This window comes from Microcaecilia unicolor, chromosome 14 (assembly GCF_901765095.1).
Source record: "Microcaecilia unicolor chromosome 14, aMicUni1.1, whole genome shotgun sequence".
Taxonomy (NCBI): domain Eukaryota; kingdom Metazoa; phylum Chordata; class Amphibia; order Gymnophiona; family Siphonopidae; genus Microcaecilia; species Microcaecilia unicolor.
Window position 1 is genome coordinate 19,275,936 of NC_044044.1, and position 14,723 is coordinate 19,290,658.

At 41.7% G+C, this 14,723-nt stretch overlaps 1 protein-coding gene across 1 annotated transcript in view; it reads left to right on the forward strand.

Annotated features, from left to right (window-relative positions):
- The window catches only part of DNAH2 (dynein axonemal heavy chain 2), a 218,871-nt gene that overhangs the window by 109,432 nt on the left and 94,716 nt on the right, over positions 1-14,723 (forward strand). Inside the window, exons 42-48 of the mRNA XM_030186429.1 lie at positions 55-172; positions 1,525-1,661; positions 5,143-5,280; positions 6,693-6,851; positions 7,826-7,978; positions 11,050-11,141; positions 11,280-11,478. Coding sequence (XP_030042289.1) covers positions 55-172; positions 1,525-1,661; positions 5,143-5,280; positions 6,693-6,851; positions 7,826-7,978; positions 11,050-11,141; positions 11,280-11,478 — 996 coding nt within the window. The remainder of the gene's footprint in view (positions 1-54; positions 173-1,524; positions 1,662-5,142; positions 5,281-6,692; positions 6,852-7,825; positions 7,979-11,049; positions 11,142-11,279; positions 11,479-14,723) is intronic.

The following is a 14,723-nucleotide window of genomic DNA, read 5'->3' on the forward strand; positions in this document are numbered from 1 at the left end:
GCTTTCCTCTGGTCTTCTTCTTGTCACTTTGACCTTGTTCTTTCTGGCTTGCAGGAGTTCCCCCTGAATCCAAAAGCTGTGTCCCTAGGAGAGCTGTACGGTGAATATAACTTGGCCACAAATGAATGGAATGATGGTATTCTGTCCAATCTGATGAGAACTGCCTGTGCAGGTAAGAAGATCCTAGACTTGGTGATTGAGTGGGGTCCCAAGTCCATGTATTTATAGTCTTGGTGGGACGCTGATGGTTGGAATATAGAGCAATTCTGCTGAAGTGAGAGAGACCTCTCTGGGCTGCAATGGGACTAAAGACCAGTTCTGAGGCTTCCATGTTGTTGCACTTTTGAGGGGTAATTGTATAAAGCTGTTTCCATGTGTAAAGAATGTTTTACATGCAGAAAATGACTCTTACAAAATATGTGTGTAGAAGGTCATGTAGGCATTCCTGAGGGCAGAGACTTGGCAGAATTGGTGTGGAATTTTAATATATGGGACCATCAAAATCTCAAGAAGGTACTTTTTAAATATACCATAGACAATAATGGAATAAGTCCTGACAGCCACACAAACTGAAAAAAACATCAGCACCTCCTATACTTCAACCTACATATTTATAGGATTTTTGCGTGATGATCATGACTGTTGATAGGAGGGGGGTCGGGCTGCAGGCTATGGCTGTGCAAGTTAATTGAGAACATAAGTACATAAGAATAGCCATAATTGGTCAAACCAATGGTCCATCTAACCCAGTATCCTACTTCCAACAGTGAACAATCCAGGACACAAGTACCTGGCACAAACCCAATTAGTAACAACATTCCAGAACCCCTAAGAGTAGCAACATTCCGAAATCCCAAAGAGTAGCAACATTCCATGCCACCAATAACAGACTATGGAGTTTTCCCCCAGAAACTTGTCCAAACCTTTTTTGAACCCAGATATGCTAACCACTGGTACTACATCCTCTGGCAACGAGCTCCAGAGCTTAACTGTTCTTTGAGTGAAAAAATATTTCCATCTATTTGTTTTAAAAGTATTTCCATGTAATTTCATTGAGTAAAAAATCAATTCACTTTTACCACTCAGGATTTTGTAGACCTCAATCATATCCCCCTTCAGCCGTCTCTTTTCAAAGCTGAAGAGTCGTAAACTCTTTAGCCTTTCCTCATATGAGAGGAGTTCCAACCCCTTTATCATTTTGGTCACTTTTCTTTGAACCTTTTCCAATTCCACTATATCTTTTTTGAGATACGGTAGTCCTGCACAAGTGATCCTACTTTGAAGGGAGATGTAAGGCTCAATGTTTGCATAGGGTACTTACTATTCCCACTAGAGCCATGGGTGCCCTGTGCAAACATTCAACCTTACACCTTCCTTCAAAATAAGACCACTTGTGCAGGTGTGGGCAAGGCATCCATAGTGCTTGATGATACCTTCAGGTAGCCAAGGGCTCAGCTCTTAGTTATGTGTAAGGGAGTGACGCAGAAGCATTACATGACAGCTTCTGTCTTTCCTGGCTCTCAGATGAAAAGATGGATGAGAAGTGGATCCTGTTTGATGGACCTGTGGATACACTGTGGATTGAAAGCATGAATTCTGTAATGGATGACAACAAAGTGCTGACTCTCATTAATGGAGAGAGAATCTCCATGCCAGAGCAGGTGAGATGGGTCTCTTGTTACTGAGGAACAGATCTTCATGTCAGTGTAGGTGAGACCCTCATTAACATGAGTGGATTTCCAGTCCCCCTCTAATGTGGAGTAGATCTCTTTATTAGCACAGGTGAGACCTTGAGTAAGGGACTCACATAAGACTGTTATGTGGACCCCGGCTGAATATCGGCTGGGACCGGCATAACTGGGTTTTCAATTCCAAGTCCCCTCGATCTGATTGTGTCTGATGACCTTAAAGCTTCCAAACAGGTAGAAATGGCGACGGTCAAAGCCGGAAGGATGCTTGGGTGCATAAAGAGAGGCATGAACAGCAGGAAAAAGGAGGTGATAGTGCCATTGTATAAGTCTCTAGTGAGGCCCCATTTGGAGTACTGCGTGCAGTTCTGGAGACCGCACCTACGGAAAGATATAAACAGGATGGAGCCGGTCCAGAGGGAGGCTATGAAATTAGTAAGCGGTCTTGAATGCAAAAATTATAGGGACAGGCTTATGAACCTCAACATGTATACGCTGGAAGAGAGGAGGGAGAGAGGAGACATGATAGAAACATTTCAATATCTCAAGGGCATTTATGTACAGGAAGAGAGCCTTTTCCAAATGAAGGAGAGCTCTGGAATGAGGGGGCATACGACAAAGTTAAGAGGGAACAGGCTTAGGAGTAACCTAAGGAAGTATTATTTCACAGAAAGGGTGGTGGAGGCGTGGAATGGCCTCCCGGTGGAGGTGGTGGAGTCGAGGACTGTTCCAGAATTTAAGAAGGCATGGGATAAGCATGTGGGATCGCTTAGGAACAGGAAGAATTAGGGGTTACAGAGGATGGGCAGACTGGATGGGTCATATGGCCTTTATCTGCCGTCATGTTTCTATGTTTCTATGATCTCCCTCCTGATTTCCCAAATAGCCCCCTTTCCCCAGCCTGCCCCCCCAGTGGACCTAATAGGGGAGGTCCTAGTAGGGGTGGTCCTAGTAGAGGTGTTAGGGGCAAGAGCGAAATCTCCTGCCCCTTACGGCTGCTGGTGGAATATGGCTTCTGTGACCTGTTGTGGCAGATTGTGGTACTTGTGTAGTACCATGAAGCTGCTGCGAGAGGTCATGGCAGCCATTTTCCACTGGGGGTGGGGGAACGGTTCAGAGGGGGGGGAGAGAAAGCTGTTGATTCTCACAGGCTGGGTGGGAGGGGTAGGATGTAGGATGAGCTATTGGGGGACTAGGAGGGAGATCAGGGGAGACTTGGAATTTACCCACTTAGCTACGTTGGTGCTGACACTGAAAATTGCCAGCACCCGCATAACCGCTGGCTCCTCCCCAGTGCTGCTCCTTGTACTGTCCCTGACTAGCCCACTTTTTGGTTGGATATTCTGTGGTGATATTCAGCAGCACTGTCCGGTTAAGTGCCGCAGAATATTACCATGTAGGCGGGGATAAGTGATTTAAGCGGGCAGCAGAGGCTCCTGCCCACTTAAATCACTTTTAATATTGGCCACCATATGGATTGTTTATGGTCTGTTTATTTTCTGCTTTTCTCAAGGTGGGTACAAAAACATTCATAAAACTGTAGATACTGTATATCTAACCAAGCTATAAAAATTGAAATGCCAAATAACAATTATAGTTAAACATAACATAATAAAAACTAAAAATTAATATAAAATTAAATAGAAATAAACATACAACAGAAATAGAATGAATAAAATTCTGGCTAGATAACATAAAAAGCTCACTTTTCCCATCCTCTGATACATCACACTTTAGAATTCCCATTAAAATATTAATGAAATTACTTAGTCTCCAAAAGTAATTAGAAAACAGCTAAAAGCTTCCTTATTCGCAAACATAGCAGTGTCGGTCATCAGCCTAAGCTGTAGTAGAATACAGTTCCATTCTCTTGGACCAGCAGTAGAAAACGTACATTGGTCTCTTCAAAAATGGATTTTTCTCAGAATGCAAAAATCTGCCTGGTTTATACACTTTCAAAATAGACGTCAATTAGTATGGTACATTTTGGCTCAAGGCTTCATGTAGCAAAAGTAAAATTTTGAAAACAATCCTCTTCTCTACTGAGAGCACTTCAAATTGGAGTAATATGTTTGAAACGAGAAATCCCTGTGACAAGACAGGCAGCTTCATTTTGAACAATTTGCAGAGATTTAATGCTAGAGGTCGGAAGGCCCAAGTATAGCACGTTTGAATAATCTAATTTAGATAGAACAATGCACTGAAGTACTGTCCTGAAATCCTCTATTGGAATCATAGGCTTCAACTTTATTCAATAGACATAACTTAAAGAGGATTTTACAACCACACCAGACTTGATACACTATGGAGCTCATTTTCAAAAGAGAAACATCCAAAAAGTGTCATAAAGCACAATTTGGACGGATTTCTTCTCAAAATGTTCAAATTGGTATTTTCAGAACCTGTTTTGCAGACATCTATCTATGCATTTCATCTGCAGTGTGTCCAAATCACAAGGGGGCATGTCGGGGGCATTTCAAAGGTAGGATTAGGGTGTGTCTAAGCCATAATGGAACAAAACCAAAACATCTAGGTGGAAAACTTCAACGTTTTGGTCTAGACCTGTTTTTACAATGAATGATGCACAGAAAGGTGCCCTAAATGATCAGATGACCACTGGAGGGATTCAGGGATGCCCCCCTTACTCCCCCTATGGTCATTGACCCTCCCCACCCCCCACCCCCAAAAAAGAAAAAACTAAATAAAAATAGTACTCACCAGCCTCTATGACAGCCTCAGATGCTATAGTCAGGTCTATTAGAGCATCATGTAGGTCCCCAGAGTAGTGTAATGGTGAGAGCAATGCACTGTAGACAGGTGGACCCAGGCCCATACCTCCTCCTACCTGTTACACTTGTGGTGGAAACTGTGAGCCGTTCAAAACTCACCAGAAACCCACTGTACCCACATATAGGTGCCCCCTTCACCCATAAGGGCTGTTGTAGTGGTGTACAGCTGGGGGTAGTGGGTTTTGGGTGGGTTTTTGAGGGCTCAGCAGACAAGATAAGGGAGCAGCGATGAGATGTGTACCTGGGAGCATTTATATGATGTGTCCCCTAGGATGCCCGGTTGCTCTCCTGGAATGTCTGCGGAACAGTCTGCTAAAAATGCTGGCCCCTCCTACATCCCAGTGGCTTGATTTTGTGCATTTTTAACTTGTGCGTTTTTTTTTTTAATAGTCTAAAAAGATAAATGCACAAAACAGTATTTTTGAAAAAAAGACATTTTTCTTGTTTCAAAAATGGGTTTATTTCCTTTTCAGATTTCATACATATAGCGCAAAATGTGCAAAGTCCAACTTAGACACACTATTGAAAATGCCCCTTCACATTTATCACCTGTTATGTGTGCTGGTATATCAAGCAGAGGAGTCCCACCTATAACCATCACTTCTGTTTTACCATGTAAATGTGTTGCCATGTGATATCCTCGAACCTTTATTTCTTCCCCTTAGGTGTCTTTACTCTTTGAGGTTGAGGATCTTGCAGTTGCTTCTCCTGCCACTGTGTCCCGTTGTGGAATGGTTTACATGGACTACAGTAGCCTGGGCTGGAAGCCCATAGTCCAGTCATGGTTGGAACATCGTTCAAAGGTATTCTGACTACAGAGCAGTGGACATAAGCCACGATGACAGGGATTAACCTAAAGAGCATGTGGCCTTACGTCAATGAACCAATCAGAACACAGAAATTAGCATGTATTTTATGTGTTCAGAGACTGGAGGCAGGACTGGATTTCCACTGCAGGCACCCAAAGGCAGCAGGATGCTGTAAGGGGGAAGGCCCTCTTCTTCTCCCTCTGCCCCATTGCCTCCAACCTGATCTTGCTTTGTTCCACCGCTGTCTACATCAGCAATCTGCTCTGCCCAGTATAGCAGCAACACTGATAATGAAGTTCAGTGTGGGGGTGTGCCTTGGTCCTGTGGCATCCTACCCCTCCTTTTCCCTTGCAGGGTTTCCACTTGGGCCATCAGGGTTTTTTGTATAAAGGATATAGGGGACGGGTTTTGGGGAATCTGGCCTATTGAGACAGGTATGTATATATCGTTCCCTCCCTGTCCGTGTTCATGCACTGACAGAAAGGGAAATATATTATTCACAATGTAGCAAATGGTTGCATATTACCGCAGCTGTGTGTGCTGTTTTTTTCTGACAGCATACACTTTTTAATGTTTGTTTATTTATTTATTTGTTACATTTGTATCCCACATTTCCCACCTTTTTGCAGGCTCAATGTGGCTTACATTGTGCCGTAATGATGATAACCATTTCCGGCATGAGAAATACAAAAACAGTTTAACATTAAATGTTGAAGTAGGTTGTAAAGAACATTGGATAGACAAATCAATTCAAGCATAAGAGGTAGGGGGGTGATGTGTTAAAGTTCATTGGTGAGAGTTGATTGAAGCAGTCAAGTGTGTAGAAATCGATTTTATCTGGTTGTGGTAGAGTTTTGAAGTTAGGTCAGTTATGATGGCTCATTATGGTATAGCTTTTTAAACAGGTAGATCTTTAGTCATTTCCGGAAGGCTGTTAGGTTGTGCATAGTTTTTAAGGCCTTTGGCAGTGCATTCCACAGTTGCGTGCTGATGTAGGAAAAGCTAGATGCATATATTGATTTATATTTAAGTCCTCTGCAACTGGGGTAGTGGAGGTTCAAGGATGTGCATGCTGATCTTTTTGTGTTCCTGTTGCGGTAATTTGCATGCCATTTGTTTTGCTGCATCAGGAGTAAACATTTTTAGCCTGCAGATTAGAATGCCATGCACTGAGACTAAGCACATCTAACACAGTGCTTACTGCATCATCACAGAGAGGAAAGGAGGCTTTGCTCTGCCTGTGATTTCAGTCTCTTTTTCTTTTTCTGTCTGGTTCTTGGTCTCTTATCTGTTTGACTATCTTCCTGCTCCCCACCTCTGTCTCTCTTTCCTTCCCCTACTCTGTGGTGTTCCATATCTGATTTTGTCTCTTACTAGCTCTGTCTCCTTCTATGACTCTCTTGCAGGGAGAGGTGGAGATTCTCCAGCGTATGTTTGATAAATTCATCCCTAGAATTCTGAACTTCAAGAAGAACCATTGCAAGGAGCTGGTTCCTATTGCAGAGTACAATGGGATCAGATCCCTGTGCAATCTATATGCATCCCTGGCAACACCAGAGAATGGGGTAAGATGTATCTCAAACCTGGTTGAGGCAATTTCAAACACAAAAGCAGCAGCAAATACTTAGGGCCTGATATTCAGAGGATGGTGATGAGCGTTTTGCCGACCGCTGCCAGCATTAAATCTGGAAATTCAATGCTGGGCCATGTCCGGGCATTGGTATTGAATTTATGAGTTTTTGGAGCCAGCCAACACATAGTCAGTTAAGTGAGATATTCAGCACTTAACTGACTGTGGGTTACTACATAAAAATAGAACTGACTTCTTTGTGGTCCTATTTATATGGTTAACCTGGCCGGTTGAGTGCTGAGTCTTAGCACTTAACTGACCAAGTGCCGACTCCTCCCCCAGAAAGTCTTCAAAATAGCCAGTTTTCAGTTCAGCGCTAATCAGCTATTTTCAGCAGTGTTAACCGGTTAAGTGCCAAAGAAAATTAGCAGTTAGCGCCAAACAGGCGATTTAACTAGCCAGGAGCCATTTCTGGCCAGTTAAATTGCTTTGAATATAAGAGGTTAATACACTCTGTACTGCTTAGCTGGAGACTGGGTTCCAATCTTGACTCTGGCTTCTGTTTCTTCTGCATTGAGCCATGATGTAGTTGAACTCTTTTCCTTTCCACGTTGTGCTTTCATAGCTGGGCTTGCTCTGTCATGTTATATTTTTTTCTGTAACTGCTGCCATAGCTGGGCTTTCTTTCTTTCTTTCTTTCTTTCTTTCTTTCTTTCTTTCTTTCTTTCTTTCTTTCTTTCTTTCTTTCTTTCTTTCTTTCTCTCTCTCTCTCTCTCTCTCTCTCTCTCTCTCTCTCTCTCTCTCTCTGTCGCTTACTATCAGGAAATTCTGGTTGCTTTGTCTCCTGCAGACTACATTGTGGCTGAACTCTTTCCCTTTCTTGGATGCTATATTGTTCTTTCTCTCTCCTGAAGGTCATGTTGTAGCTGGACTCTCACATGCTCTGATTTTTTAATTTTTTCTTCAAAGGTCAACCCATTAGACAGTGACCATTACACCCGTATGACTGAGCTCTGGTTCATTTTCTGCCTGATCTGGTCATTGTGCGCAGCTGTGGATGAGAACAGCCGGAAACACATGGACAACCTTCTAAGAGAACTGGAGGGAACTTTCCCTAGCAAGGTGTGGCTTTCAACTCATCATCAGTTTACTCCTCAGCATATCCCCCATTCAGAACTGAGAGATCTCCCTAACTGTTCTGGATGCAGAGTTTCTCCGTGGACAAGCAGAAAAATGGCAGGCACACCTATAAGTGATAGTGAAAAAGGAGAAGATGTTCCTCACAGATGTAGAGCACACAACAGTCAAATAAGTGAAGAGCAAAAAAAGTCCCAAGGAAACCAGTTTTTAACGGTCCATTACATTTATTCAAAATTCAACACAAGTAGGCTGCAAAACGAGATACAACTCAACATGGACCATGTTTTGGTACTACTGCCTGGATCAGGAATCCAATCCTCTATACAAACATTAAAATAAATAACAAATAAATATCATGCAAATCAACCATATAAATAAAAGAAAGAATTGTCCATGCAAAAATAATAGTATAGATATAAAGTATACTGTTACAACATGTTGAGCGTAAAACCTAATAAAATGAACCCAATTTTAAAAGAAATAAGCATAACATAATGATGAAAAACAACATTCTAATACTGATTAGCACTAAAATTAAGAACTAGTTTCCTTAGGATTTTTTTTTTACACTTATGAGTGATGTCGTTCTGATGGCATCTTTCCAGAGTTTCTCCCATAGCTCAGGCACGTCTTAGGCTATCTGAGCATGTGTAAGGACTCCCATGGTAAGCACTGCTTCCCTCTCCCCCTTCAGTCTTATATTTCAAGTTTCCAAGTTTATTATTCATTTCCTGCCCTGCCTTCCAGGAGCCTTCGGAGCAGCTTACAATCTAAGATTACAATAAGAGTGATAAAGAAAGTATGACATGGGGAAATTAGAGGGTGAACTACAATATTCATGATAGGAAAGAGGGTGGGAAGGGTGGCCTAGTTGTTAGGGTGGTGGACTTTAGTCCTGGAGAACTGAGGAACTGAGTTTGATTCCCACTTCAGGCACAGGCAGCTCCTTGTGACTCTGGGCAAGTCACTTAACCCTCCATTGCCCCATGTAAGCCGCATTGAGCCTGCCATGAGTGGGAAAGTGCGGGGTACAAATGTAACAACAACAACAAAAAAAAAAACACAAGGAGGAGGGGGTGCTCTGCAAGAATCAGGACTCAACTGGGGGAGATGCCAATACGAAAAGAGGGCATTAACCAAAATCATCGGTAAAAAGGAATGTTTTAAGATCAGCTTTAAAAGTGGTTGGTGAAGTCTGGAGGGAACTTGGAAGGGTCTTGGACTGAAAAGATTCAGTGTCTGATATGTTTGTAGAAAATCATACAGTAGCTGGGAACCGTAAGTTGATTCTGGGAGGAAGATCTAAGAGATTTGGCAGGATTATATGAGATAAGAGGACATGAAAGGTAAGGTGGTTCATTGGAAGTCAAAGTTTTTTGAAAACCAGTAGGAGAAGTTTGTAGGTTATATGGTGGGAGAGTGGTAACCAGTGTGCACCTTTCAGATAGGGAGTGATATGATCATATTTCCTTATGCTGTGAATTAGTTGTATTGCAGTGTTTTGAATTATTTGGAGATGCTGTAGTTATTTTAGTCTGGGGGCCTTTGTCACGAAGCGCCTAGCCACCCGCCTGGGGTTACCCTGCGGCCACCTGGAGGGTCTAACCCCAGCACAGCTCAGGTCCGCCTGCACCTGCTGCTTGTGCTCTACACTAGCACGCTCCTTCCACCAACGGTCACAACCACCTCTGGGCGAGTCTCCCACTCTCAAATTATCCCCAGTGATTTCTAGGTTACTTGGGCCACATTCCCAGTGGTCCTACAGTTCCAAGAAAGCACTCATAGACCCAACACACAAACCACCAGGTTTCTTTATCAGTCCAGACAGGCAGAGGCAATAAACAATTGTCTATTGTCGTAAAAATATATTGAACAATGAACAAAAAATGTGCAATCAGCAAACAATAACAGGTAACTGAAATATGGATCAATTATAACACTAACTAAACATTTGTTTACTTCCTAGAAAGTACCTGGGAAGATCAGGACATATAGGGATAGAACTGAGTTTATGCAATCTGATTCATCTGCTTAAGCAGTTAAGTGCTGAATATCAGCACTTAAATGCATAAGTTTATGTTTATTAAAATACTCTGTCCCCAGACTGCCCACAAAATAGCTAGCTTTCACTTTAGTGGTCTGCGGTGATATTCAGTGGCACTAACCAGTTAAATGCCACTGGATATCAGTGGATAGCCCTGAACAAGTGATTTAACTAGCCAGGATTTATTTCTGGCTGGTTAAATAGCTTTTAAAGTGACCAACACCTACAGATATCTCTAATGTAACTTAATGAATGCAGAAGAACTGTATCCCATGCGCTATTTAACTGGCCAGAACAGCTGCTGACCAGTTAAGTAGTGCTTAACCGGCTATCCGCCGACATTCATTGGGGGATAACCGGTTATATCACCCAATATAACCAGCTATCCATCGATTTTTAAAGCTGATTTAGCCGGTTAAAAGATAACCAGATAAGTCTGAATATCAACTTTGCCAGTTATCTTTAAACCAGCTAAAAATAAACCAGATATTCAAAGTTGGTCACTGGAATGGCCCAGTATTTAATATGTGGGCTCAGAGCCAACTGCAGGAGTTACCCGGTCTAACTCCCATGGTCTGAATATTGTCTCCAATATGCTTACCAGGAACTGATGTCTGTCTTATAGCAAGCAATAGCATACATGTACATAGCCTGCCAAGAAGTTGCCCCTGCAGTGAGCCAGGATGGGGAACCTCCACCAAACACTGGCAGCAGCCTCAGCATTCAGCTCCCTCTCAATTCATCAGTGCCTCGGTCCACTTCCTCCCACTACTGCTGCTGTATTCTCCAGACCTTGTGGGTTTGTGAAACTTAAAGACAGCTGGATCAATGCCATATGGGCTGGAAGTGGCAGTTCTGTGGGCACAGCAGCACAGGTGTTGGAATGAAGGAGGGGAGAGTGCTGAGGTTGCCACAAGTATCTTGCAGGTATTATCATTATTCTTACGAACGTCAATACCCTTATAACCCCAGTATCTGTACTGCTATGTCTTTCCCCCTTCTCCTTTAGGACACTGTGTATGAGTATTACGTTGACCCAAAAGCCAAGAACTGGGCGCCCTTTGAAGACAAACTTCCCAAAGCATGGCAGTACCCACCCAAGTGAGTGTGCTAATTGAATTATCATACCGAAATAGACTGAAAATGCTGTTTTAAGGAATGTTGATAATTGTTTCTTTCCTACATCTACACTGGGTTGCCAATTGAGAATGTCTCTTTTTGATATTCTTCTCCTTACAGAGCTCCATTCTACAAGATCATAGTTCCAACAGTAGATACGATGCGCTACAACTTCATAGTGAGCACCTTGGTGTCCAATCACTGCCCTGTGTTACTGGTGGGGCCAGTAGGCACTGGGAAGACCTCACTTGCTCAGAGTGTGGTGCAGTCCTTGAATCCCACCAAGTGGTCAATACTGACTGTCAACATGTCAGCCCAGGTAAGAGAGGATAGCTTACATGCTGAGACAAGAACTTAAAATCAGAGAAAGCTTTCCTGCCAGTTTGAAGTCCAATTTTTTACATGCCTTGATTTTTAGAGTAGTTGGGGTGACCAAAGGGCTATGATGTTAGAAATGCCTGTGACAGAGCCATTATTTCAGAGATGGCCTGTGGCTTTTAGAAAATATTGCAACTCAGGCACCTGTAACGCTAGCAAAGTCTGACTGAGAGCCCATCCTGTAGAGAAACCCCCACCCCACCCCTTTTTTATTTTTATTTTTGCTTTGTGTGTTATTTCTGGTAGTGATAAAGAACATATTAAGGAGAGATTATCCATCCAGTCTGCATATAAGTCTGGGAAGCAATGAAGCAAAAAGGTCTTTGTTGCGTCATAAATCAAGTACCCAGTATGGCTATGTTTTGAAATGTCTTTATCAGGGGTAAAACAGTTCTATAAGAGTAATGCACAGTCAATAAACCAAATTATAGCAGTCCCGCATTTATTCCCAAAGCAAAGTCAAGGGAAAACTCACTTGATACTTCATAAGCCACTGAATGGAAATAGCTCTTCCAGAGAAATAGCAAAAGAGGCTTCTTGTGTATAAATATGTAGCCTTTCAAAAGACCATCAGACCAAATTCTACTCCAAAGATTTATCAGAACCGTTATCAATTAGTGTATTGACTGTGCACTGTATACGAAAACTATTTATTCCTGATGAAAATCAGTATGTGGTCACAAAAATCTATGTAAGGAAACCCATCTTTTTAGCTTGTGAAGGATGGATATACATAAGTAACAGGAACTGAATACTATCTGCTAGACGGGGGCTGTCCTTTAAACTCAAGAGTGTACTCCTCAAAGTCCCAAGTCCAGTTGATAAGCACTCAGTTGAGCTGGGTAGGTCCTATAGGCTTTTTAATAGGCAAGATCATTGACGATAGTAGAGCCGAATTTTGAAGGAATTCTCTGAAGCACCTATTCTAACATAGCGAAACATAACGCTATGTCGGATCTATGACATGAAAGCAAATTCTTTGAATTCCAATCTGCACAAGTAGAGGTAGAATAAGGATCTTGAAGCGTATGCTCTAGCCTAATGTATCTGTCTACTTCAATATTATATATAAGAAGAACAATTAATGATATATATGAAAAGTTTGTTGAGAATTAATAGAACATTCAACAGAAATATTTGAATATGAACTATTGAAAAGTTGAATCTTTTATAATATTAAAAAACAGGACCGATCAGGATAAGGGTTTCACCTGCTTTTTCTGATGGTCCACAAAAAATATGAAAAGATAATTTTCAAGGAACATTTTTTGGATACGTTTGTTAATAGTTGGTTTTCCATCGTTGGGGGCTTGTATCAAGTGTGGACATCTGGATGCCTCATACCGCCATTGTGTTTGGGATTACCCTTCTATTCATTAATTTTAAACTGCTGTTTGGGCTTATTTTGACAGTATGTACCATTAAAGTTGGACGGTAGTGCCGCAGATGTGTTATTTGGATGACATCACTGGCATTATAGAGGGCACGCAAACATTTGCCTTTTCCTGTGCAAGGCTGCCCTCATAGCGAAGCGTTGTATTTTGCTATAATGGATCCATGATGCTCCTTCAACTGTGACACAGTGGAAAAATCAAATGCATGAATTCCTCAGCATAGAACCCCTCTCTGTAGAGGATCATGATGTGAAGGCCCGGAAGCTCTTTGTTAAATTTGAACTCCTTATTTACTCATTCTTTCCATTTGGGTTCACTCAGCTTTTTTGAATACCCTGGACCTATAGTCCGAGGAGTTGATTTTGGCTGGTTTCTTTTTCCTGGTTTTGTGGAGTGGGGCTGTGTGGAGGATTTGTTACAGGGGACAAGGGATCTGGGGGTGAGAGGGATGGGGGATTTAGCTTGTGGTGTTGTGACATCATCTTTGGTGGTGGTGGTGGGGGGGTGTTTACTGAAATTGTTTGTTACTGTTCTGTTGCTCTTACATAGCGGTTGTGTTCAGGCTATTCATATTGTTTGGAATTGTATGGTTGAATCTTTCTATGACAATAAAATATATTGACTTTAAAAACACTGCAACAGTGTCGAGAAACGGAGAAAACAGAAGGATAAGTAAAGCAAGCTGCAAGCCCAGTTATGTCAAAATCAATGATTTGAAAAGGAGTACTCAAATATCCATGTTTTTACTCTGGTTTTAAGTCAATAATGCGAACTTTCCATGTGTAATGCTAGTGGTAGGGAGTTCCCTAAAGAGCAGGGGCCATCACCGAGAAACATGCCTGCTGAGTAAAATCTAGTCCTAGCTTGGTGTGAAAGTTAAGAAGTAGTAAGTTCTTTATATGATGTTCTCGAACCAAGCCATACCTGTTCACATGTCCAGCAGAAATAATCTTGGAATATTTGTTTGTCTGACTCAGGTCTGAAGATCAACACAGTATTCATTTGAGCTCAATAGCAACTTATTATGAGCTAGTAAATGGAGTGCCGAATTTAGTACATCATTTGTTACCAGATTAAAGAAAGGTCCCATGAACATTTATTTACTGGGATTTATTTAGACACCTTTTTGAAGAGATTTACCCAAGGAAGTGTATAGCTTGACATAAACAATGTACAATTATGTCAAAAGTGTAACAATTGTAAAATGAAAGACTGTAAGCATAAGTTATAATCAATGAGATAAATTTGGTGATAGGAATGACATGATACAATATCAGAAATATACATATTAAAACAGCATTATTAGAACATTTATACAACAGAAATATGATAAATGTCAGCAGAACAAATATACCCCCTAATTCTATATAGTATGGTGCTAACAATTGTGCGTGGAAATTTGGGAGTACACCCAATTTCTGTGTGTAATTTAATTGCATAATGAGACAATTAGTGCCAGTAATTGGGTACTAACAGTCAATTATGAATGCTAATTGGCAATAATTAAAAATGACACGCGCTCATCTTAGTCACCATTCTACAAAGATGCATTTGTAACTTTTTACGCACAGAATTTAAAAAGTGGGTGTGCCCATGGGAGGGGCATGGGTTGATCAGGGGCATTCCTGGAATTTTTGCACAGTGTTATAGAATAAGTCTGATCTGTGCCTAATTTATATGGAAGGATTTACACCACGTTTCACTTGGTGTAAATCCTCTGACCACAGATCCTGGCACTAAGCGCTATTCTATAAACGGCACCCAACTTTGAGTGGCACTAGAATTTAGCCCA